At 44.2% G+C, this 26,110-nt stretch overlaps 1 protein-coding gene across 4 annotated transcripts in view; it reads right to left on the bottom strand.

Annotated features, from left to right (window-relative positions):
* The window catches only part of ankdd1a (ankyrin repeat and death domain containing 1A), a 146,871-nt gene that overhangs the window by 40,329 nt on the left and 80,432 nt on the right, over window positions 1-26,110 (bottom strand). For all 4 annotated transcript variants that reach the window (XM_067971656.1, XM_067971657.1, XM_067971658.1 and 1 more), the window contains exons 10-11: window positions 13,385-13,483; window positions 1,839-1,937 (exon numbers count right to left, since the gene is read on the bottom strand). In XM_067971656.1, the coding sequence (XP_067827757.1) occupies window positions 1,839-1,937; window positions 13,385-13,483 (198 nt within the window). The remainder of the gene's footprint in view (window positions 1-1,838; window positions 1,938-13,384; window positions 13,484-26,110) is intronic.

The raw sequence follows: 26,110 nt of genomic DNA, 5'->3' as shown, positions 1-26,110 counted from the left end.
GATTGAGCAGACCAATCTCGTTATATTTTATTAAAAACGGGAACGATTCCAATCAGCTTTTTGTTGAATCAGCTTAATGACTCTGATTCAAACAGAAATAAATCATGTGCAATCAGAATTTTTAAATTGAGTCAGAAATACAAAACAGCTGTCAAATCAGTCGGTATGAATTTGGGGATAGGGAAGAGTTTAATTAAAGACCCCCTCCCCCCATCATTGAATCCTCAGCAGGGTTTAAAACTTTATTGCATTTCAGTTGTACACCTTGCAGGTCTCATTAGTTCTGGCTGCCTCTGTGTAAGGCAGGGGGCAGTTTAGACATGAAGAACCTGAACTGAAGGAGGCAACGGACAAAGTTAAAAAGAGACAATCCTTGGGGCAACTGAGGGCTTTTGGACAGGAGTTGTATAAAACAATTTAAATCAACTTCAATGTTTTGATTACAATGCACCAATGTGATTTGAAAGTATGTTTTAGCACAATTATAGAAGGATCTTTAATAACAGTATTACATGTGATCTGTGTCAGAATTACTTAATTTATAAATATGAAATATGGAAATTGATAAACTATCATTACAATATGCTGGGTAATTTGGGTTCATTTGTAGTTTACTTCAGAAACTAACGTTGAATAGGATGGTGACAAAAACTGTTAATTGCACTAATCGTAGACTCCCTCCGATGTTATTTGCTACCAGTGCCTTAAATATGTTTGTCTTTAGACTAAAGTAACAGTTCTCCACAATTCGCACCAGAGGTGAAAAGCTTTCATTTAACTGAACGCATCTCCTCACTGAATCTTTACTGAACCCTTGTGTGCTGAAGTTTTCTAATTGGAAACTCAAATCAGCTATATCATGAAGGGATGGAAATGTGTATGTGTATATATATAAACCTTTACACTATTTGTCCAATGAATGAATATATATATTTAAATATATAAACACTTACACTATTTATCCTATATATATATAAATATATATAAACTTTTACACTATTTCGTCAACATATATATATATATATATAAACTGTTAAACTATTTCTTCAATATACTTTATATATATATATATACATTTGCACTATCTGTACAATGCTTATATATATCAATGCATCGGACAGTGTACTATTTGTAGACACCGGTTTCTGAGCAGCTGTACCACTGACCTGCACTAGACGCCGACATGTGCAGTACGATGCTCCTGTCCAACTATTACAGTATTTTCCCAGTGAATATATATATAAACTGTTAAACTATCTATTTGTGGACACCAGTTTCTGAGCAGCTGTACCACTGACCCACAAAGTGACAGCTGACGTCACCTCAGCAGCGTCTCCACCAGAGAGCACTGGTTTGGTGCGCGGACAGAATGATGACGTGCGTGGCACACAACAAACTGCTGCGCAGCCGCACACGCCCGCAGCTTAGTGGGAACAGTGCTCTCTGCCGCTCTCTCCTCCTTTAAGATGCTCCTTAAAACCTACCTCTTTGACCAAGCTCTTGGTCACCTGTCCTAACATCTCCTTAGGTGGCTCAGTGTCAAACTTTGTTTGATAACATCCTGTGAAGTGCCTTGGGATGTTTTACTACATTAAAGGCACTATATAAATGTAATTTATTGTTATAACAAGTTGTTGCTATTGAGGAGTTTGTCAGTTTGACTGCAGGTCTATGGCATGCCGTCTGGGCCAATGATGCATTCTCTACAATCCTGAGCTGTATTCAGAAAATCAACAATGAATATATTCCTCTAAAATCCAAGCTGTCAAATCAAAATTGAGGATATTGACGGTGACATGGAAATGAAAACAATGAAGGAAAATAAGACATGCAGTCACCTTATCAACTAGTTTTAAATTTACACCTGCTACCAAGATCATTTCGGCAATATCCTGCCTCCCGTTCTCTGCTGCGATATGAAGTGCTGTCTGCTGCCTCTGTGGGGAAATCATTCACAACTCGTTAATACAAATCAACACAAACTATCTCCTCATGCGACGTTAGACTGCTCTCAGTCCAAGACACTAAAATGTAAATACAATTGCTGTACAGCGGACTTATTTAAGCATGGTGAGAATCCTGAAGACCAGACTGCAGCATTACTTCCCTAGGCAGAGTATCCCTCATGGGGAACGGAATGACAGGCAGATGAAGGAGGCACAAATTAGAATCTTTGGAAACAGGAATCGTGCCAAAGGATCAGTGGAGGCAAATATTACGCCCTCTTCAAAAAGAGGGAAAAGATAAACCAGGATACGATAAGCCAATTAGTCTTAACCTGTTTGTGCATAAATTTCTAAGATCCATAATAAAGGATGGAATTAGTGAATCCTTAGAAAGGCAGACTCCTCTGGAGCTGTCAACAGGACAGACTGCACTTAAACCACTGAATTAAAATCTTGTTGATGTCACAGACTGCGGTGAATGTTATTCAGAAAGCATTTCATAAATTGCCACATTAGGGGCTTATTACAAAAACTTGGTATTAGAGGGAATTAGTCTCATGGATGATTAAAGGGCAGGATGACAAAAATGCTGTTAGATTATCCATTGGTCTCTCTATTGCCGGTCACGCACAGGGTTAAAGGTCAGTTGCTGCCAGCTGTTTGCCTTATACCTGAACAGTGACCCACAGAGCAACCAATTCAAAGTATTTGGCTCCAATCAATAAATCAAATCGATTTTTTCAATTCCTAACACCGCGGTGATTAACATCTTGGGTAGTGGTTTTAATTGACAACTGAGGTATGGTGGGATATGGGGGATACGGTGGGGCATGGGAATTATGGTGGTGTATGGGGGGATATGGAAGGTATGGGAAATATGGAAGTTATAGGGGAATATGGGAGGTAAGGGGGGATATGGAAGGTACGGGGGGAGGGGTATGGGAGGTACCTTCTTTGGCTCAGTGTCATTTTTTGTCTGATAATCGCTTCTGTGATGTGTTGAGACGTTTTACTACGTTAAAGGCTCGGAAGATCAGGAAGTAGAATCAGTCTGGGTGGAGATAAGAAATAACAAGGGGCAGAAAACACTGATGGGAGTAGTTTATAGGCCTCCTAACAGTAGCTATACTGTGGGACAGAATATTAATCAAGAAATAATAGGAGCTTGTAACAAAGGTAATGCAATATTCGTGGCGGAGGCGGGGGCTTTAATCTTCATATAGACTGGGCAAATCAAATTGGCAAAGGTAATTTAGAGGACGAGTTCATGGAATGCATTCGAGACAGTTTCCTAGAACAATACGTCATGGAACCAACCAGGCAACAGGCTATTTTAGATCTTGTCTTGTGTAATGAGACAGGATTAATTAGTAATTTCACAGTAAGGGATCCTCGGGGGAAGAGTGATCATAATATGATAGAATTTCACATTGAGTTCGAAAGTGACGTCCTTAAGTCAGAAACTAGTCTTAAACTTAAATAAAGTCAATTACATAGGTATGAGGGGAGAGCTGGCTAAGCTAGATTGGGAAATTAGATTAAAGGGTATGACAGTAGATAAGCAATGGCGAACATTTAAAGAAATATTTCATAATTCTCAACGAACATACATTCCATTAAGAAATAAAAACTCCACGAGAAAAGTGATCCACCTGTGGCTAACTAAAGAAGTTAAGGATAGTATTAGATTAAAAGAAGAGGCTTATAATGTTGCCAAGAAGAGTAGTAAGCCTGAAGATTTGGAAAGTTTTAGAAACCACCAAAGGATGACCAAAATATTTATCAAGAGGGAGAAAATAGAATATGAGAATAAACTAGCAAGAAATATAAAAGCAGATTGTAAGAGCTTCTACAAGTACGTAAAAATGAAGAGATTAGCGAAAGTAAACACAGGTCACTTAGAGGCTGAGACAGGAGAAATTATAATGGGGAATAAGGAAATGGCAGAGATGTTAAACAAATATTTTGTATCTATCTTCACAGTAGAAAACACAAGAAACATACCAGAAATAGTGGGGAACCAAGGGTCTAATGAGAATGAGGAACTTAAATTAATTAATATTAGTAAAGAAAAGTATTGGAGAAATTAAGGGGACTAAAAGCCAACAAATCCCCTGGACCTAATGGCCTACATCCGAGGGTTCTAAAAGAGGTGGCTGCAGACAGTGGCTGCATTGGTTGTGATCTTCCAAAATTCCCTTGATTCTAGAACTATCCCAGTAGATTGGAAGGTAGCAAATGTTACCCCGTTATTCAAGGAAGGAGGGACAGAGAAAACAGGAAACTACCGGCCAGTTAGCCTGACATCAGTCGTCAGGAAAATGCTGGAATCCATTATTAAGGAAGTGGTAATGAGGCACTTAGAAAACCATAATATGATTAGGCAGAGTCAACAAGGTTTTATGGAAGGGAAATCATGTTTGACAAATCTATTAGAGTTTTTTAAGGATGTAACTAGCAGGGTCGATAAAGGGGAACCAGTGGATGTAGTATATTTGGATTTTCAAAAGGCATTCGATAAGGTGCCACACAAAAGGTTGTTACACAAGATAAGGGCTCATGGGGTTGGGGTAATATATTAGCATGGATAGAGGATTGGTTAACGGACAGAAAACAGAGAGTAGGGATAAACAGATCATTTTCAGGTTGACAGGCTGTAACTAGTGGGGTGTCGCAAGGATCAGTGCTTGGGCCTCAGCTATTTACAATCGATATTAATGACTTAGATGAAGGGACTGAGTTTAATGTATCCAAGTTTGCTGATGATACAAAGCTAGGTGGGAAAGTAAGCTGTGAGGAGGACACTCTGGGCTAGAAATTGGGCCGTCCAGTGCCCGTTGTTTCGGTGCAACACAGCCTCTCGGAGTGCCATGGTGGCATCTTGGATGCGCACGCATGTTTCTAGCGTAATGTGTACTGGGTGCCATCTTGGTAAAGGTATTAGCACATGCTCAAATACCGAGCACCGGCAGCATGTAAAGTAAGGAGAAAATCAGTGTCCAACACTAATTTAAAGTGATAGACACCATTTTGGGACTTAACGCACCACTCAATGCACAGTCTTTACCGCGACCATCTGAACGTGTCTTAGAGTGCCTGGAGGACCCCCACCAATGCTATTTAAAGGGACCATGCAGGATTTACAGGTTAGTTGCTGGGTTATTGCTTCTGGCTGCTGATGCATTTGTAACTGTTTTTGGAGGTCTCTTGTACTTGAATACTAGGACGTGGGGACATAGCCTAACATTTAGAGCCAAGACGTGCAGGAGTGAAGTTAGGAAACTCTTCTACACACAAAGGGCGGGACAAGTCTGAAACACTCTTCTGCAAACGGCAGTTGATGCTAGCTCAATTGTCAATTTTAAATCTCAGAATGATAGATTTCTGTGAACAAAGAGATATGGGGCTAAGGCAGGTATATGGCGTTAGGTCACAGGTCCACCATGATCTCAATGAATGGCGGAACAGGCTTGAGGGGCAAAATGCCACGGCCACTTGCTGCCTGCTCTTATGCGCCACCTTCTCCTGCAAGAAAGTGGGACATTTGTCTGGGTGATGTGCCTGTCATGGTTGAATAGCTGCCAGTGTGAGTTGTGGGTGGGCAGCTTACAACAGTGGTAATGTGTAAGGGTGAGAGGCAGCATCTGATTGGAAGAGTTGAGTACTGATAGAAAGAGTTTATTGGTATGTGGGTGATGGTGGGTGTAGTGCGTGGTGCAGTTGGTGGGAGACACCACTTGACAGTTGACCTCACTCACCTTGACCATGCGTGTCAACGCACTGAACTTCTTCCTGCACTGCATCCATGTTCATGATGCTGTGCACCTGGCATTGACTTCACCCCAAACTGGGCATAGGGCCTCTTGCGCCCCCTCCCCCCCCCCGGATATAGGATGCCCCTCCTTCTGTGCACCTCTTGCACCAAGGCCTCTAGTGCATCAGCAGAGAACCTTGGTGCACGCACTCTCGCAGGCCTGGTACCAACTCAGATCGGCAGATTGGTGAGGTCTGGCGTGCAGATTGGAGGATGTGGGATTTAGTAGTACGCAACCTTTATTCAATGTTTTAACATAACTCATTAGTGTGTAAACATAGGGATGGGATCTGCATCTGTGTTTTATGTGTGCAATGTCTGATCTCTGTTCAGACTCCATGCAGACAGCAGAATGTTATTTTTAGCAAATAGCAGGTACCAGCTACCTTTAAGAGATTTTAAGAGATATCCTCCCTTTAAGAGACTGGGGCTCCCCCTGCTGGTGGAAAGTGTGCACGTCCTTGAATCCTGGTGTCAGGCCTGGTTTTTAATGCTGCTTTGACGGTGAGTGTTTAGGCCGGACGAATGTCTCCTCCTGCCTGCGCAGGAAGCACCGGGCGTGGCTTAGTCACGGATCGCGGTACCCATGCCCGGTTATTGGCCTTGTCCAATTTAACCCCTAAAGAGTCTGCAAAGAGATATAGACGGGTTAAGTGAGTGGGCAAGAAGGTGGCAGATGGAGTATAATATGCGGAAATGTGAGGTTATTCACTTTGGTCAGAAGAATAGAAAAACAGAATTTTTTTTAATGATGAGAAACTATTAAATGTTGGTGTTGAGGGATTTGGGTGTCCTCGTACACGAAACACAAAAAGTTAACATGCAGGTACAGCAAGCAATTAGGAAAGCAAATGGTATGTTGGCCTTTATTGCAAGGGGGTTGGAGTATAAGAGTAAGGAAGTCTTACTGCAATTGTACAGGGCTTTGGTGAGACCTCACCTGGAGTACTGTGTACAGTTTTGGTCTCTTTATCTAAGGAAGGATGTACTTGCCTTAGATGTGGTGCAACGAAGGTTCACTAGATTGATTCCTGGGATGAGAGGGTTGTCCTATGAGGAGAGATTGAGTAGAATGGGCCTATTCTCTCTGGAGTTTAGATGAATGAGAGGTGATCTCATTGAAACATATAAAATTCTTAAAGGGACTGACAGATCAATAGATTTTTGGACTCTAGGGGAATCGAGGGATATGGGGATCGGGCGGGAAAGTGGAGTTGAGGTCGAAGATCAGCCATGATTTTATTAAATGGCAGTGCAGGCTTAAAGGACTGTATGGCCTACTCCTGCTCCTACTTCTCATGTTCTTACAACATAAAAAGGAAGACTAAAGTCTTTCATAAATATATAAATAGAAAAAGGGTAGTCAAATGAAGGGTGGGGTTGATTAGGGACCAAAAAGGAGATCTTCTTGTAGAGGCAGAGGGTATGGCTGAGGAACTAAATGAATAAATCGCACCTGACTTCAGAAAAGAAGAGGATGCTGCCAATGTTACAGTAAAGGAGGAGGCAGTAGAGAAATTAGATAGAATAAAAATTGAGGAAAAGTAGGTAATTAAAAGGTTGGCAGTACTCAAAGTAGAAAAGTCACTCAGTCCAGATGGGATGTATCCTAAGTTACTGAGGGGAGTAAGGGTTGAAATAGCAGAGGCTCTGGCCACAATCTTTCAATCCTCCTTATATATGGGAATGATATCAGAGGACTGGAGGACTGCAAATGTTACAACCCTGTTCAAAAAAGGGGAGAGCGATAAACCCAGCAATTACACCAGTCAGCTTAATGTCGGTGGTGGGAAAGTTTTAGAAATAGTAATCCAGGACAAAATTAATTGGCACTTGGGAAAGCATGGGTTAATAAATGAAATCCAGTACGGATTTGTTAAAGGTAAATCGTGTCTGACAAACTTGATTGAGTTTTTTGATGAATTAACAAAGAGGGTTGATGAGGGGAGTGCGGTTGATGTGTATATGGACTTTCAAAAGGCATTTGATAAAGTATCACATAATAGACTTGTTAGCAAAATTGAAGCCCATGGGATTAAAGGAACAGTAGCAGCGTGGATACAAAATTGGCTAAAGGACGGAGAGTAGTGGTGAATGGTTGTTTTTCAGACTGGAGGGAAGTTTACAGTGGTGTTCCCCAGGGGTCAGTATTAGGACCACTGCTCTTTTTGATGTATATTAATGACCTGGGCTTGGATATAGAGGGAATAATTTCAAAGCTTGCAGATGACACGAAACTCAGAAATGTAATAAACAGTGAGAAGGAGAGTAACAGACTTCAGGAGGAGAGACAGACTGGTGAAATGGGCAGACACATGGCAGATGGAATTTAATGCAGAGAAGTGTGAAGTGATGCGTTTGGAAGGAAGAACAAGGAGAGGCAATATAAACTAAATGGTACAATTTTAAAGGGGGTTCAAGAACAGAGAGACCTGGGGGTGAATGTACACAAATCTTTGAAGGTGGCAGGACAAGTTGAGAAGCCTGTTAAAAAGCACATGGGATCCTGAGCTTTATTAATAGAGGCATAGAGTACAACAGCAAGGAGGTTATGCTAAATCTTTATAATCACTGGTTAAGCCTCAGCTGAAGTATTGTGTTCAATTCTGGGCACCACACTTTAGGAAGGATGTCAAGGCCTTGAAGAGGGTACAGAGGAGATTTTAAAAAAATTCATTCATGTGATGTGGGCGTCGCTGGCAAGGCCGGCATTTATTGCTCATCCCTAATGGCCCTTGAGAAGGTGGTGGTGAGCCGCCTTCTTGAACCGCTGCAGTCCGTGTGGTGACGGTTCTCCCACAGTGCTGTTAGGAAGGGAGTTCCAGGATTTTGACCCAGCGACGATGAAGGAACGGCGATATATTTCCAAGTCGGGATGGTGTGTGACTTGGAGGGGAACATGCAGGTGGTGTTGTTCCATGTGCCTGCTGCTCTTGTCCTTCTAGGTGGTAGAGGTCGTAGGTTTGGGAGCTGCTGTCGAAGAAGCCTTGGCGAGTTGCTGCAGTGCATCCTGTGGATGGTACACACTGCAGCCACTGTGCACCGGTGGTGGAGGGAGTGAATATTTAAGGTGGTGGATGTGGTGCCAATCTAGCGGGCTGCTTTGTCCTGGATGATGTCGAGCTTCTTGAGTGTTGTTGGAGCTGCACTCATCCAGGCAAGTGGAGAGTATTCCATCACACTCCTGACTTGTGTCTTGTAGATGGTGGAAAGGCTTTGGGGAGTCAGGAGGTGAGTCACTCGCTGCAGAATACCCAGCCTCTGACCTGCTCTTTTATGTGGCTGGTCCAGTTAAGTTTCTGGTCAATGATGACCCCCAGGATGTTGATGGTGGGGGATTCGATGATGTCAAGGGGAGATAGTTAGACTCTCTCTTGTTGGAGATGGTCATTGCCTGGCACTTGTTTGGCGTGAATGTTACTTGCCACTTATCAGTCCAAGCCTGGATGTTGTCCAGGTCTTGCTGCATGCAGGCACGGACTGCTTCATTATCTGAGGGGTTGTGAATGGAACTGAACACTGAAGAATCATCAGCATTTGTGCTACCGAGCCACTCTTGGTTTTGGACATTAGAGTCTCCCACCCAGAGTACATTCTGTGCCCTTGCTACCCTCAGTGCTTCCTCCAATTGGTGCTCATCAGCTGAGGGAGGGCAGTAGGTGGTAATCAGCAGGTGGTTTCCTTGCCCATGTTTGACCTGATGCCATGAGATGTCATGGGGTCCGGAGTCAATGTTGAGGACTCCCAGGGCCACTCTCTCCTGGCTGTATACCACCATGCCACCAGTCTCAGTGGGACAGGACATGCCCAGAGATGGTGATGGGGGAGTCATAGAGTCATACAGCACGGATAGAGGCCCTTCGGCCCATCGTGTCCGCGCCGGCCATCAGCCCTGTCTACTCTAATCCCATATTCCAGCATTTGGTCCGTAGCCTTGTATGCTATGGCATTTCAAGTGCTCATCCAAATGCTTCTTGAATGTTGTGAGGGTTCCTGCCTCCACAACCCTTTCAGGCAGTGAGTTCCAGACTCCAACCACCCTCTGGGTGAAAAAGTTCTTTCTCAAATCCCCTCTAAACCTCCCGCCTTTTACCTTGAATCTATGTCCCCTTGTTATAGAACCCTCAACGAAGGGAAAAAGCTCCTTAGTATCCATCCTATCTGTGCCCCTCATAATTTTGTACACCTCAATCATGTCCCCCCTCAGCCTCCTCTGCTCCAAGGAAAACAAACCCAATCTTCCCAGTCTCTCTTCATAGCTGAAGCGCTCCAGCCCTGGTAACATCCTGGTGAATCTCCTCTGCACCCTCTCCAAAGCGATCACATCCTTCCTGTAGTGTGGCGACCAGAACTGCACACAGTACTCCAGCTGTGGCCTAACCAGTGTTTTATACAGCTCCATCATAACCTCCTTGCTCTTATATTCTATGCCTCGGCTAATAAAGGCAAGTATCCCATATGCCTTCTTTACCACCTTATCTACCTGTTCCGCCGCCTTCAGGGATCTGTGAACTTGCACACCAAGATCCCTCTGACCCTCTGTCTTGCCTAGGGATGTTGGCTAAAAGGTATGATTCTGTGAGTATGGCTATGTCAGACTGTTGCTTGACTAGTCTGTGTGACAGCTCTCCCAATTTTGGCACAAGCCCTCAGATGTTAGTGAGAACGACTTTGCAGGGTCTACTGGGCTTGGTTTGCCTTTGTCGTGTCCGGTGTCTAGTGGTCCATTTGTTTATATTCTTATTATATCTTTTTGAAGTGGAATTGTACCACTGAGTGGTTTGCTCGGCCATTTCAGAGGGCAGTTAAGAATCAACCACATTGCTGTTGGTCTGGAGTCACATATAGGCCAGACCGGGTAAGGATGGCAGGTTTCCTTCCCTAGTGCACCAGATGAGTTTTCACAACAATTCAGTAGTTTCAGGTCACCATTATTGATACTAGCTTTTTATTCCAGATTTTTTAAAATTTTAATTAACTGAATTTAAATGCCCCAGCTGCCGTGACAGGATTTGAACTCCTATCTCCGGATTACTATTCCTGTCACATAAGCACTATGCTGCCGTACCCTTCTAGAATTTACTAGAATGGTAGCAGGGATGAGGGACTTCAATTATGTGGAGAGACTGGAGAAGCTGGGGTTGTTCTCCTTCGAGCAGAGAAGGTTAAGGGGAGATTTAATAGAGGTGTTCAAAATCATGAAGGGTTTTGATAGAGCAAAAAGGGAGAAACTGATTCCACTGGTAGGAATGTTGGTAACCAGAGGACACAGATTTAAGGTAATTGGCAAAAGAGCCAGAGGGGAGATGAGGAGAATTTTTTTTACGCAGTGAGTTGTTCTGATCTGGAATGCACTGCCTGAAAGGGTGGTGGAAGCAGATAAATACTAGAAGGGGAAAAAATTGCAGGGCTATGGAAAAAGAGCAGGGGGAGTGGGACTAATTGTATAGCTCTTTCAAAGAGCCAACATAGGCATGATGGGCCGAATAGTCTCCTACAGTGCTGTATTAATTCTGTGATGATGTGGAGATGCCGGTGATGGACTGGGGTGGACAAATGTAAGGAATCTTACAACACCAGGTTATAGTCCAACAGTTTTATTTGAAAATCACAAGCTTTCGGAGGCTTTCTCCTTCGTCACCTACAGACCAGTTAGCCTGACGTCGGTCGTTGGGAAAATGCTGGAATCCGTTATTAAGGAAGTGGTAACAGGGCACTTAGAAAATCATAATATGAATATGTAAAGTCATCATGGTTTTATGAAAGGGAAATCGTGTTTGACAAATTTGTTAGAGTTTTTTGAGGATGTAACTAGCAGGGTAGATATAGGAGAACCCATGGATGTAACATATTTGGATTTTCAAAAGGCATTCAATAAGGTGCCACATAAAAGGTTGTTACACAAGGTACTATATTAGCATGGATATAGGATTGGTTAAAAGACAGAAAATGGAGAGTAGGGATAAACGGGTCATTTTCAGGTTGGCAGGCTGTAACTAGTGGGGTGCCGCAAGGATCAGTGCTTGGGCCTCAGCTATTTACAATCTATATTAATGACTTAGATGAAGGGATCGAGTGTAACATATCCAAGTTTGTTGACGATACAAAGCTAAGTGGGAAAGTAAACTGTCAGGAGGACACAAAGAGTCTGCAAAGGGATATAGACAGGTTAAGTGAGTGGGCAAGAAGGTGGCAGATGGAGTATAATGTGGGGAAATGTGAGGTTATTCACTTCGTAGGAAGAATAGAAAAACAGAATATTTTTTAAATGGTGAGAAACTATTAAATGTTGGTGTTCAGAAAGACTTGGGTGCCCTCGTACAAGAAACACAAGAAGTTAGTATGCAGGTACAGCAGGCAATTAGGAAAGTAAATGGAATGTTGGCCTTTATTGCAAGGAGGTTGGAGTACAAGAGTAAGGAAGTCTTACTACAGTTGTACAGGGCTTTGGTGAGACCTCACCTGGAGTACTGTGTACAGTTTTGGTCTCCTTATCTAAGGAAGGATATACTTACCTTGTAGGCGGTGCAACAAAGATTCACTAGATTAATTCCTGGGATGAGAGCCTTGTCCTATGAGGAGAGGTTGAGTAGAATGGGCCTATACTCTCTGGAGTTGAGAAGAATGAGAGGTGATCTCATTGAAACATATAAGATTATGAGGGGGCGTGACAGGGTAGATGCTGAGAGATTGTTCCCCCTGGCTGGAGAGTCTAGAATTGGGGGCATAGTCGCAGATACAGAGTCGGCCATTCAAGACTGAGATGAGGAGGAATTTCTTTAAGCAGAGGGTTGTGAATCTTTGAAATTCTCTACCCCAGAGGGCTGTGGATGCTCAGTCATTGAATATATTCAAGGCTGAGATCGATAGATTTTTGGACTCTAGGGGAATAAAGGGATATGGGGATCGGGCGGGAAAGTGGAGTTGAGGTCAAAGATCAGCCATGATCTTATTGAATGGCAGAGCAGGATCGAGGGGCCGCATGGCCTACCCCTGCTCCTATTTCTTATGTTCTTAGATAAATTCATATTTTTGCGGTTCAAGAGTTAAGAAGGTAAAAGGCTAAAATTAATCTGACCTAATCTTTAAATCTGACAAAAAGTTTGCAAATTATTACTGCTTTTTAAAATTTGTTCTTTGACTATGGGTGAGACTGGCAAGGCAGTATTTATCGCCCATCCCTAGTTGCTCCGAGGGCATTAAGAGTCTCCAGGAGGTGTGGGACTAGAGTCAGAGACCGGGTCGTGGTGGCAGGTTCCTATCCCTGAAGCCCATCAGTGCCTCAGTTGGTTTTTTACAACAATCCGGCAGTTTTCATGGTCATTTTTCTGGTGCCAGCCACAAATTAACAGAATTATTGAAGTAAATTCACGAATTGGCATGGTGGGATTTGACCTCATGACCTCTGGGTTGCTGGTCCAGGACCAGAGCCCCAGGTTGCCCGACCCATAATGTTGATGTTACTATACAAATGATTTTAGTGCTTGGATCAAATTCTTCTCTCAGATTAGCATGTTTGTTAAAATGGAGAAATGTGACACAAGCCCGTGGAATGTAGCTCTCCAGCAGTAAGTTCAAACCCAGTTTAACAGTTCCCAAAGATTCATAAAGGATAAATTCTTACATGATCAGCAATATCCAGCTCACACTCTGCGTCGATCAGCATCTTGACGATGGAGTCATGATTGTGTAGCACTGCCAAATGTATCGGACTGGCCCTTTGCTGTAAAAGACAGGCAGATTATTGGTAGCAATCGAGACAAGCAGTGAGGAGGACAAGTCGTGAGGACACATAGAGTCTGCATAGCGATATAGACAGGTTAAGTGAGTAGGCAAGAATCATAGAAATTTACGGCACAGGAGACCATTTGGCCCATCGTGTCCGTAGCCCTGTAGGTTACGGAACTTCAAGTGCACATCCAAGTACCTTTTAAATGAGTTGAGGGTTTCTGCCTCTCCCACCCTTTCCGGCTGTGAGTTCCAGACCCCCACCACCCTCTGGGTGAAAAAATTTCTCCTCAGTTCCTCTCTAATCCTTCTACCAATTACTTTAAATCTATGTCCCCTGGTTATTGATCTCTCTGCTAAGGGAAATAGGTCCTTCCTATCCACTCTATCTAGGCCCCTCATAATTTTATATACCTCAAGTAAATCTCCCCTCAGCCTCCTTTGTTCCAAAGAAAACAACCCCAGCCTATCCAATCTTTCCTCATAGCTAAAATTCTCCAGCCCTAGCAACATCCTCGTAAATCTCCTCTGTACCCTCTCTAGTGCAATCACATCTTTCCTGTAATGTGGTGACCAGAACTGTACACAGTACTCAAGCTGTGGCCTATCTAGTGTTTTATACAGTTCTAGCATAACTTCCCTGCTCTTTATTCTATGCCTCGACTAATAAAGGAAAGTATCCCGTATGCCTTCTTAACCACCTTATCTACCTGTCCTGCTACTTTCAGGGATCTGTGGACATGCACTCCAAGGTCCCTTTGTTCCTCTACACCTCTCAGTATCCTCCCATTTATTGTGTATTCCCTTGCCTTGTTTGCCCTCCCCAAATGTATTACCTCACACTTCTCCTGATTGAATTCCATTTGCCACTTTTCTGCCCACCTGACCAGTCCATTGATATCTTCCTGCAGTCCACAGCTTTCCTCCTCACTATCAACCACATGGCCAATTTTTGTATAATTTTAAGTCAAAATCATTGACTTTTTAAAAATTCATTCATGGGATGTGGGCATCGCTGGCAAGGCCAGCATTTATTGCCCATCCCTAATTGCCACTGAGCCACCTTCTATTATACAACTGAGTGTCTTGCTCGGCCATTTCAGAGGGCTGTTAAGAATCAACCACATTGCTGTGGGTCTGGAGTCACATATAGGCCAGACCAGGTAAGGAAGGCAGGTTTCCTTCCTTAAAGGGCAATACTGAATCAGATGGGTTTTTACAACAATCCAGTAGTTTCATGGTCACCATTACTAATTATTCTAGATTTTTTTAAATTTTAATTATCTGAATTAAAATTCCCCAGCTGCCATGGCAGGATTTGAACTCATATCTCCAGATTATTAGGCCAGACCACTGGATTACTAGTTCAGTAACATGACCACTATGCCACTGTACCATACAATATATACCACATAAAGCAAGGGACCTAGTACTGAGCCCTGCAGAACCCCACTGGAAAGAATCACAAAAACACCCGTCGACCATTACCTTTGCTTCCTGCGACTGAGTCAATTTTGGATCCAATTTGCCACTTTCCCTCGGATCCCATGGGCTTTTACTTTTTTGACCAGTTTGCCATGTGGGACCTTGTCAGAAGCCTTGCTAAAATCCATGTAGATTACATCAAACGCGCTACCCTCATCGACCCTCCTTATTACTTCCTCAAAAAATTCAATCAAGTTAATCAGACACGACCATCCCTTAACACATCCATGCTGACTGACCTTGATTAATCCGTGCCTTTCTGAATGACAATTAATACTGTCTCTCACAATTGTTTCCAATAATTTGCCCACCACCAAGGTTAAGCTGACTGGCCTGTAATTACTCGGTCTGTCCCTTTCTCCCTTTTTAAACAATGGTACAACGTTAGCAGTTCTCCAATCCTCCGGCACCACACCTGTAGCCAGGGAGGATTGGAAAATGATGGTCAGAGCCTCCGCTATTTCCTCCCTTGGTTCTCTTAACAGCCTGGGATACATTTCATCCGGACCTGGCATTTTATTTACTTTCAAAGATGCTAAATCCCTTAATACTTCCTCTCTTACTATGTTTATCCCATCCAATATTGCATCGTCTCCCTCTTTTATGAAGACAGACACAAAGTATTCATTCAGAACCATACCCACATCTTCCGCCTCCACACACAGGTTACCTTGTTCTCTAATAGGCCCAACTCTTTACTTAATTATCTTCTTGCTCTTTATGTATTTATAAAACATTTTTGGGTTTTCCTTAATTTTACTTGCCAGTATTTTTTCATGCCCTCTCTTTGCTTTCCTAATTTCCTTCTAAATTTCACCCCTGCACTTTCTATACTCCTCTAGGCTTTCTGCAGTATTGAGCTCTTGGTTTTGCCTTATCTTACCCTGTATGCTCCTTGACATCCAGGGGGCTCTAGATTTGGCAGTCCCACACTTTTTCTTTGTGGGAACATGTTTACTCTGAACCCCTTGAATCTCCCCCTTGAATGTCTCCCACTGCTCTGACACTGATTTACCTTCAAGTAGCTGTTTCCAGTCCACTTTTGCTAAATCACTTCACAGCTTAGTAAAATTGGTCTTTCCCCAATTTAGAGCTTTTACTCCTGTTCTATCTTTGTCCTTCTCCATAACTATGCTAAATCTCACTGAATTATGATCACTACCAGCAAAATGCTCTCCCACTGATACTCCTTCCACCTGCCCAGCTTCATTCCCTCAAACTAAATCCAGAACTGCTCCCCCTCTCTTGTTGGGTTTGCTACGTACTGGCTAAAAAAAGTTTTCCTGAATGCATTTTAAGAATTCTGCACCCTCTATACCTTTTACACTGATTCTATCCCAGTTAATATTAGGGTAGTTGAAATCCCCTATTACTGTCCTATTGTTTTTGCACTTCTCAGAAATTTGCCTACATATTTGCTCTTGTATCTTCCTCTGACTGTTTGGGGGTCTATAGTACACTCCCAGCAGTGTGATTGCCCCTTTTTTGTTCTTTAGCTCAACCCATATGGCCTCATTTGATGACCCTTCTAACATATCATCTCTCCTCACAGCTGTAGTTGTTTCTTTAACCAATATTGCCACCCCCCCCTCCTTTTTTATCCCCCTCTCTATCTCGTCTGAAAACCCTGTAACCAGGAACGTTGAGCTGCCATTTCTGCCCCTCTTTAAGCCATGTTTCAGTAATAGTTAAGATATCGTACTTCCAGGTGTCTATCTGTGTCCTCAGCTCATCTGCCTTATTCACTAGACTCCTTGCATTGAGGTATATATCATTAAGCATTGCCAAACTCCTTTGTTGTCTATTTTCTAACCTTTGTTTCCTCTGCCTTCCAAACTCACTTACTAATTTTCTGCCTTCCATTTCCAGCTCTGCTTCTCTCCCTTCTGAATCTACGGAATCTTACAACACCAGGTTATAGTCCAACTATTGGACTATAACCTGGTGTTGTAAGATTCCTTACATTTGTCCACCCCAGTCCATCACCGGCATCTCCACATTCTGAATCTACGCTCAGGTTCCCATCTCCCTGCCAAGCTAGATTAAACCCTCCCCAATAGCACTAGCAAACCTCCCCGCAAGGATATTGGTCCCAGCCCTGTTGAGGTGCAACCCGTCCGGCCTGTACAGGACCCATCTCACCCAGAACCAGTCCCAATACCCCAGGAATCTAAAGCCCTCCCTCCTGCACCATCTCTCTAGCCACGCAGTCATCTGCTCTATCCTCCTATTTCTATACTCACTGCTCTATCCTCCTATTTCTATACTCAAGGGTGTAATCTGGAGATTACTACCTTTGAGGTCCTGCTTATTAATATCTTTCCTGGCTCCTTAAAATCTGCCTGCAGGACCACATCCCTTTTTCTACCTATGTCATTGGTAGCGATATGGACCACGACCTCTGGGTGTTCACCTTCCCCCCTCAGAATGTTCTGTAACTGCTCAGTGACATCCTTGACCTTGGCACCAGGGAGGCAACATACCATCCTGGAATCACGTCTGTGGCCGCAGAAACGCCTGACTGTTCCCCTAACTATTGAATCCCCTATCACTATTGCTCTCCTGACCTTCGTCCTCGTCCACCCCCGCCCCCCCCCCCTCCCACCCCGGCAGATGGGTGGCAGATGGGAGTATTATGTGAGGTTATTCACTTTGGTAGGAAGAGTAGAAAAACATAATCTTTTTTTAAACAGTGAAAAACTATTAAATATTGGTGTTTAGAGGGATTTGGGTGTCCTTGTACACGAAACACAGAAAGTTAACATGCAGGTACAGCAAGTAATTAGGCAGGCAAATGGTATGTTGGCCTTTATTGCAAGGGAGTTGGAGTACAAGAGTAAGGAAGTCTTGCTGCATGTACCGTACCTGGAGTATGTGTACAGTTTTGGCCTCCTTACCCAAGGAAGGATATACTTGTCTTAGAGGTGGTGCAATGAAGGTTCACTAGATTGATTCCTGGGATGAGAGGGTTGTCCTATGAGATTGAGTAGAATGGGCCTATGCTCTCTCGAGTTTAGAAGAATGAGAGGTGATCTCATTGAAACATACATGGTTCTGAGAGGGTTGATAGGGTAGATGCTGAGAGGCTGTTTCACCTGGCTGGAGAGTCTAGAACTAAGAGGCATAGTCTCAGGATAAGGGGTTGGCCATTTAAGACTGAGATGAGGAGGAATTTCTTCACGCAGAGGGTGGTGAATCTTTGTAATTCTTTACCCCCGAGAACTGTGGATGCTCAGTCATTGAGTATATTCAAGGCCGAGATTGACAGATTTGTGGACTCTAAGGGAATCAAGGGATATGGGGATCGAGCAGGAAAGTGGAGTTGAGGTCAAAGATCAGCCATGATCTTATTGATTGGCGGAGCAACCCGAGGGGCCGTATGGCCTACTCCTGCTTCTATTTCTTATGTTTTATAACATAAAAATGAACACTAAAGTCTTTCATAAACATATAAATAGTAAAAGAATAGGCAAAGGAAGGGTGGTGTCGATTAGGGACCAAAAAGGAGATCTTCATGTGGAGGCAGAGGGTTGACTGAGGTACTAAATTTGTTTTGACCTGAAGCTAAACCTGAAACTGCTTAATTAGCAATTCCCGTAAATCAACATTTCTGCAGAGCCTGAGGGTCTGGTTGGATGGGACTGTGGGGTCTGGAGTGTGCAGATTACTTGAAGAATGAAGAAGATCCAACAATCTATCTTTTTACTATTCACTTAAACATCCTACACATACAACACGAGTACACCAGCATAATTCAGGAAGGGAGGCACTCGCACAGGAGTCGTAACCCTGACCACCAGGATCAGTCTAGGGATAGGGGAGAAGGCAGTAAGCCCATTGAGCCTGTTCCACCACTCCACTAACAACAGCAGCTCTTAATCTTTGCAATCCCGCCCTTTCCTTACACCTTTATTTCCCTTTAAAAGTTCAACTGATTTCTGCCTCTCTCGCCTGTAAGGCAGAGTGTTCCACATTTTCACAACCCTTTGTGTGAAGAAGCTTTTCTGCACATGCCAAAGACATTATTGTGGGAGAAGTCGAATGCTGACAATGCTTGGTAGGTGTGAGGATTACTCCATGTGGAAGCCTTGACAGAGCCTGACATCTGTAGTGGGTAAGTTGTTGGAGGGTATTCTGAGAGACAGGATCTACGGGCATTTGGAGAGGCAGGGACTGATCAGGAACAGTCAGCATGGTTTTGTGAGAGGAAAATCATGTCTCACGAATTTGATTGAGTTTTTTGAAGGGGTAACCAAGAAGATAGATGAGGGCTGTGCAGTAGACGTGGTCTACATGGACTTTAGCAAAGCCTTTGACAAGGTACCGCATGGTAGGTTGTTACATAAGGTTAAATCTCACGGGATCCAAGGTGAGGTAGCCAATTGGATACAACATTGGCTTGACGACAGAAGACAGAGGGTGGGTGTAGAGGGTTGTTTTTCAAATTGGAGGCCTGTGACCAGCGGTGTGCCTCAGGGATCGGTGCTGGGTCCGCTGTTATTTGTTATTTATATTAATGATTTGGATGAGAATTTAGGAGGCATGGTTAGTAAGTTTGCAGATGACACCAAGATTGGTGGCATCGTGGACAGTGAAGAAGGTTATCTAGGATTGCAACGGGATCTTGATAAATTGGGCCAGTGGGCCGATGAATGGCAGATGGAGTTTAATTTAGATAAATGTGAGGTGATGCATTTTGGGAGATCGAATCGGGCCAGGACCTACTCCGTTAATGGTCGGGCGTTGGGGAGAGTTATAGAACAAAGAGATCTAGGAGTACAGGTTCATAGCTCCTTGAAAGTGGAGTCACAGGTGGATAGGGTGGTGAAGAAGGCATTCAGCTTGCTTGGTTTCATTGGTCAGAACATTGAATACAGGAGTTGGGATGTCTTGTTGAAGTTGTACAAGACATTAGTTAGGCCACACTTGGAATACTGTGTACAGTTCTGGTCACCCTATTATAGAAAGGATATTATTAAACTAGAAAGAGTGCAGAAAAGATTTACTAGGATGCTGCCGGGACTTGATGGTTTGACTTACAGGGAGAGGTTAGACAGACTGGGACTTTTTTCCCTGGAGAGTAGGAGGTTAAGGGGTGATCTTATAGAAGTCTATAAAATAATGAGGGGCATAGATCAGGTAGATAGTCAAAATCTTTTCCCAAAGGTAGGGGAGTCTATAACGAGGGGACATAGATTTGAGGTGAGAGATACAAAAGGGTCCAGAGGGGCAATTTTTTCACTCAAAGGGTGGTGAGTGTCTGGAACGAGCTGCCAGAGGCAGTAGTAGAGGCGGGTACAATTTTGTCTTTTAAAAAGCATTTGGACAGTTACATGGGTAAGATGGGTATAGAGGGATATGGGCCAAGTGCAGGAAATTGGGACTAACTTAGTGGTATAAACTGGGCGACATGGACATGTTGGGCCGAAGGGCCTGTTTCCATGTTGTAAACTTCTATAATACGAAATGGAACCTGATTGGGAGAGGCTTAGGAAGCAACATCAGAATGAGTGGAATACCCTTTACCCTCCCCTTGGGCTTATTCCTGGCAGGATGGTAGCGGTGTCGACTGCATTGCTCTATGTACCTGTCTACTGCTTAGTCATTAACTTGCCTTGACCTTTGCACCATAGGGAACGAGTAAATGTCAACTAACATTTAGAAATGAAATTGCTTCCTATGAGAGATGGGAGTTGATGCCGGTTAAGATACGGCAGCAGTTTTGGATCATATCATAGTATCATAAAAGGGATAACACAGGAGGCCATTCGGCCCATTGTGCCTGTGCCGGCTCTTTGAAAGAGCTATCCAATTAGTCCCATTCCCCTGCCCTTTCCCCATAATGAGCTCAAGTTTATGGAGGGTGGAAGATGTTTACAAAAGAAGTTTAGAACAAAGTGGCTTCACCTCTGGCAGATCAGAAGTTTTGGATGAGCTCAAGTTATGGAAGCCAGGACAGCATTAGTATAATGGAGTCCAGAGATGTCTAAAGCGTAGATGAGGATATCAGCAGCAGATGGGCTGAGGCAGAGGTGATGTTACGGAGATGGAAGTAGGCGGCCTTGGTGGCGAAGAGGATATGGGGTCGAAAGCTCAGCTCGGGATTATGATGCCGAAGAACAACAACAACTTGCATATATACAGTGCCTTTAACATAGTAGAACATCCCAAGGCGCTTCACAGGAGTGATTATCAAACAAAATTTGACACCGAGCCACATATGGTGATATTAGGACAGGTGACCAAAAGCTTGGTCAAAAAGGTAGGTTTTAAGGAGCGTCTTAAAGGAGGAGAGAGGTGGAGAGGTTCAGGGAGGGAATTCCAGAGCTCAGGGCCTAGGCAGCTGAAGGCACGGCCGTCAATGATGGGGCTATGGAAATCGGGGGTGCGCAAAAGGCCAGAATTGGAGGAGCGCAGAGATCTCGGAGGGTTGTCGGGGCTGGAGGAGGTTACAGAGATAGGAAGGGGTGAGGCCATGGAGGGATTTGACAACAAGGATGAGAATTTTAAAATCTGCAACAAAATGGCAGAATTCTTTCATATGAGATTGAAAACTACTGAGGAAAATTAGAGCGATGGGAGCCCGGAGCTGGATATACTGGCTTCAATTGGACAGGTAAGAATGGAACCAAACGATGGCAGTGTCACTGAGCTGAGCAATGGAGGGGAGGCACTGACATTGTCAAAGGATGTAGAGAGGTCACGAAGGATGAGCAAGGCTGGTGCACCATGGTCACAGAGAGAATGTTATTTGTGAGTTTGACGAGGGCCGTTTCAGTGCTGGGGCTGGGGCAGGGGCAGAAATTTGATTGGAGGGGTTCAAACATGGAGTGGTGTGAAAGATTGACATGAATTAAGAGGTAACAACACATTTATGGATTTTGGAAAGGAAAGGGAGGCCGAAGATGTGGTGATTGTTTCAAGGACAGAGCGGTCAAGAGTGGGTATTTTTTTTGAAGAGAGTGGTGATGACAGTGGTTTTAAAAGGACAGGAGTAGCACCTGAGGAGAAGGAACCATTTACCATGTCATAAGAACATAAGAAATAGGAGCAGGAGTAGGCCAATCGGCCCCTCGAGCCTGCTCCGCCATTCAATAAGATCATGGCTGATCTGATCCTAACCTCAAATCTAAATTCATGTCCAATTTCCTGCCCGCTCCCCGTAACCCCTAATTCCCTTTACTTCTAGGAAACTGTCTATTTCTGTTTTAAATTTATTTAATGATGTAGCTTCCACAGCTTCCTGGGGCAGCAAATTCCACAGACCTACTACCCTCTGAGTGAAGAAGTTTCTCCTCATCTCAGTTTTGAAAGAGCAGCCCCTTATTCTATGATTATGCCCCCTCGTTCTAGTTTCACCCATCCTTGGGAACATCCTTACCGCATCCACCCGATCAAGTCCCTTCACAATCTTATATGTTTCAATAAGATCGCCTCTCATTCTTCTGAACTCCAATGAGTAGAGTCCCAATCTACTCAACCTCTCCTCATACGTCCACCTCTCCTCATACGTCCACCCCCTCATCCCCGGGATTAACCAAGTGAACCTTCTTTGTACTGCCTCGAGAGCAAGTATGTCTTTTCTTAAGTATGAACACCAAAACTGTATGCTGTATTCCAGGTGCGGTCTCACCAATACCTTATATAACTGCAGCAATACTTCCCTGTTTTTATATTCTATCCCCCTAGCAATAAAAGCCAACATTCCGTTGGCCTTCTTGATCACCTGCTGCACCTGCATACTAACTTTTTGATTTTCTTACACTAGGACCCCCAGATCCCTTTGTACTGCAGTACTTTCCAGTTTCTCCCCATTAAGATAATAACTTGCTCTCTGATTTTTCCTGCCAAAGTGCATGTCAGCTAGCATGAGGATAAGGAAGGGAAGTTTAGTGGTCAGCATTTTCGAGGGAATGGGATCGTGAGTAGGAGGTGGGTCTCATGGATAAGATGAATTTGTAGAGGGCATAAAGGGAGAGAAACTAGAAAAAGACATGGTATCGGGGCAGGGGGGGGGTGGGTGCTGAGTGGGCAAGGTTTGGTTTAGTGGGTAAGGACCAGAGGTAGCTGAACAAAGAAGTCCATGAGCTCCCTGCACTTGTTGATAGAGGTGAGGGTGATGGGGAAGGGGAGAGGGCTTGAAGGAGATGGTTGGTAATGGAGTAAAGAAGCTGGGGGTTCCAGAATGATCCTAGAGTAATGAGTAATTGTGGTAGAGGAGAGTTAGGCTTAATAGTGCTTGAGGTAGTCCTGCCAGATCTGCTGATGGATGGGTTGTTCTCCAGATATGCTCAAATCCGTGCCCTTTAGACTCGAGGGAGCAAAGATGGGGACAATACCAGAGGGAACGACCAGGATGGGAGAGAGTAAAGATTTTACTCAGGACCAGGTATCAAGAAAGGATGGGGGGGACTGGTTCAGCAGATTGACAGCTGCATAAGTATCATGGCGAATGGAGGGACAAAGGCTAGGAGTTGTCAATTTGAAAATGAAATTGTAAGTGACTTGGGGAAGAGTTTTTCCCAGGAGTGGACACAGAAGGAAGTGGGATTGGAAGGGGGAGGGGGATTTGGGTGGTGAGGGATACAAGGAAGGGGTCGGAAACTGGTCTGTGATTGCGACAATAGGAGTAGACAGGTTACGGGAAATGGCCTGATCGAGGGGGTGGCCGTGAATATGGGTAGGAGAGTTTATATGGAGGGTGAGGTTTAGGGAGGACAATGAATTCAGAGGAGGGCACGAAGGGTTGAGACGGAGATTGAAATCACCGAGGATAAATCCAGATCAGGAGGGGAACCAGCAGGAACGGATCAGAGCTAGCTCATCAGAGAGGGAAACGGAGGTGCAGAAGCAGACTAGGTACTGGAATAGAGACAGTCCAACAGAGAACAGTCTCTGTAGAAAGGGAGGCTACAGTAAAGCCCAGAAATCCAGCGGAGAAATGGACTTCAACCCAGGAGAAGGTGAATTTCTGTTCAGGACCCAACACAGTAGCAGAGTGAAGCTGAGAAACCAACAGTGGTTGGAGGTGCAGCCTGGAGCTCAGCGAGTAATAGCAGCAGGTGGGGGATGGACACAGTAGCAGGAAAAGGTTATCTGAAACTTGAAGGAACTGATTAGCAGAGCAGTCCTATTGGCTGAGGAGTCCAAGAGTCAGCCAATCAAATTTGAAATCAACTCCCTCATCTTTAAATAGTGCCATTGGGATCTGTAACACCCACCTGAGGAGAGTCAGGGTCTCAGTTTAATGTCTTGTCCAGAGGACACCACCTCCAGCAATACTCCTCCCTACCGTGTCAGCCTGGATTATATGCTAGAATCCAGAGAGTCTGGAATTCACCAACTTCTGTTTTGGAGGTGAGAATGTTACCAATTGAGCTAAAGTGACTCATGAAAACATGTTTGAGGAGATCAGCAGTAGGAGAGTGTGAGAGGGTCAGAGGCAGACAACTTTCAGTAAGTGGCAATGCAGCAGGTTTGAAGCTCAGCTCAGGATTGTGCAGATTATTGTTTGATTCTTTCACCCACTTTGAACCTATCACATAGAATCTACAGGACAGAAACAGGCCATTTGGCCCACCTGGTCTGTGCCAGTGTTTATACTCCACATAAGTCTCCTCTCCCACTCTAATTACATCTTCCTACCCAGCCCCCACATCTCTCTCTTCCCTTCCCCCTCATGTCTGCATCAAACTCCCCTTAACTGCATCCATGCTATGTGCTTCAACCACTCCACGTGGCAGCGAGTTCCACATTCTCACTACCCTGGGTGTACATTCTTTATTTGATTGAGCTGAACAAAATGTCTTCATTCTTGCTGATGTTGAGTTGAAGGTTGATACTCATGTTCCAAGCAGAACGATTCTTGGATACATCAGACCCTGAAGCAGCGCTTCAGATGTGCCACAGATTGAGTACAGCACTGGAGCTTCTTGAATAATTGCATGATGGATAATTTCACCCTGCAAACAGGCCTCACCAAAGATGTAGAAGTGCAGAATGCAGAAAGCATGGTCAAGCAGGAGGGCAAAGTGACAACCAGGAATTCACTCTCGAGCCACCAGTGCAAAGTGAGCCGGCGCTAGTCCCAATGACCCTGTGGATATGGCCAGAAGATCAGTGAGCCTGGCGCTAGTCCCAATGACCCTGTGGATATGGCCAGAAGATCAATGAGCCAGGCGCTAGTCCCAATGACCCTGTGGATATGGCCAGAAGATCAGTGAGCCTGGCGCTGGTCCCAATGACCCTGTGGATATGGCCAGAAGATCAGTGAGCCTGGTGCGAGTCCCAATGACCCTGTGGATAAGGCCAGAAGATCAGTGAGCCTGGCGCGAGTCCCAATGACCCTGTGGATATGGCCAGAAGATCAGTGAGCCAGGCGCTAGTCCCAATGACCCTGTGGATATGGCCAGAAGATCAGTGAGCCAGGCGCTAGTCCCAATGACCCTGTGGATATGGCCAGAAGATCAGTGAGCCTGGCGCTAGTCCCAATGACCCTGTGGATATGGCCAGAAGATCAGTGAGCCTGGCGCTAGTCCCAATGACCCTGTGGATACGGCCAGTGCTGCAATTTACACAAACTATCCTCAAACTGCCATCTGTGTCGTCGTCTGCTAAACTTTAGTTCTTTGCTGAAGTAACGGAGAGGGTTGATGAAGGTAATGCAGATGATGTTGTGTATATGGACTGTCAAAAGACATCTGATAAAGTACCACATAATAATAGACTTGTTAGCAAAATTAAAGCCCATGGGATTAAAGGGGCAGTGACAGCGTGGATACAAAATTGGCTAAGGGACAGAAAGCAGAGAGTAGTGGTGAACGGTTGTTTTTCAGACTGGAGGGAAGTGGTGTTCCCCACTGGACCACTGTTCTTTTTGATATCCTCTATACCTAAGTCCAGGTATATATCATTTCAAAGTTTGTAGATGACATGAAACTTGGAAATGTAGTAAACAATGTGGAGGATAGTAACAGACTTCAGGAGGACAGAGACAGACTGGTGAAATGGGTAGACACATGGCAGATGAAATTTAATGCAGAGAAGTGTTAACTGATTCATTTTGGTTGCAAGAATGAGGAGAGGCAATATAAACTAAATGGTACAATTTTAAAGGTGGTGCAGGAACAGAGACCTG

The sequence above is a fragment of the Heptranchias perlo genome, chromosome 34, assembly GCF_035084215.1.
Source record: "Heptranchias perlo isolate sHepPer1 chromosome 34, sHepPer1.hap1, whole genome shotgun sequence".
NCBI lineage: Eukaryota > Metazoa > Chordata > Chondrichthyes > Hexanchiformes > Hexanchidae > Heptranchias > Heptranchias perlo.
The sequence above is the reverse complement of the archived record's forward strand: the minus strand, read 5'-3'. Positions and strand labels throughout refer to the sequence as shown.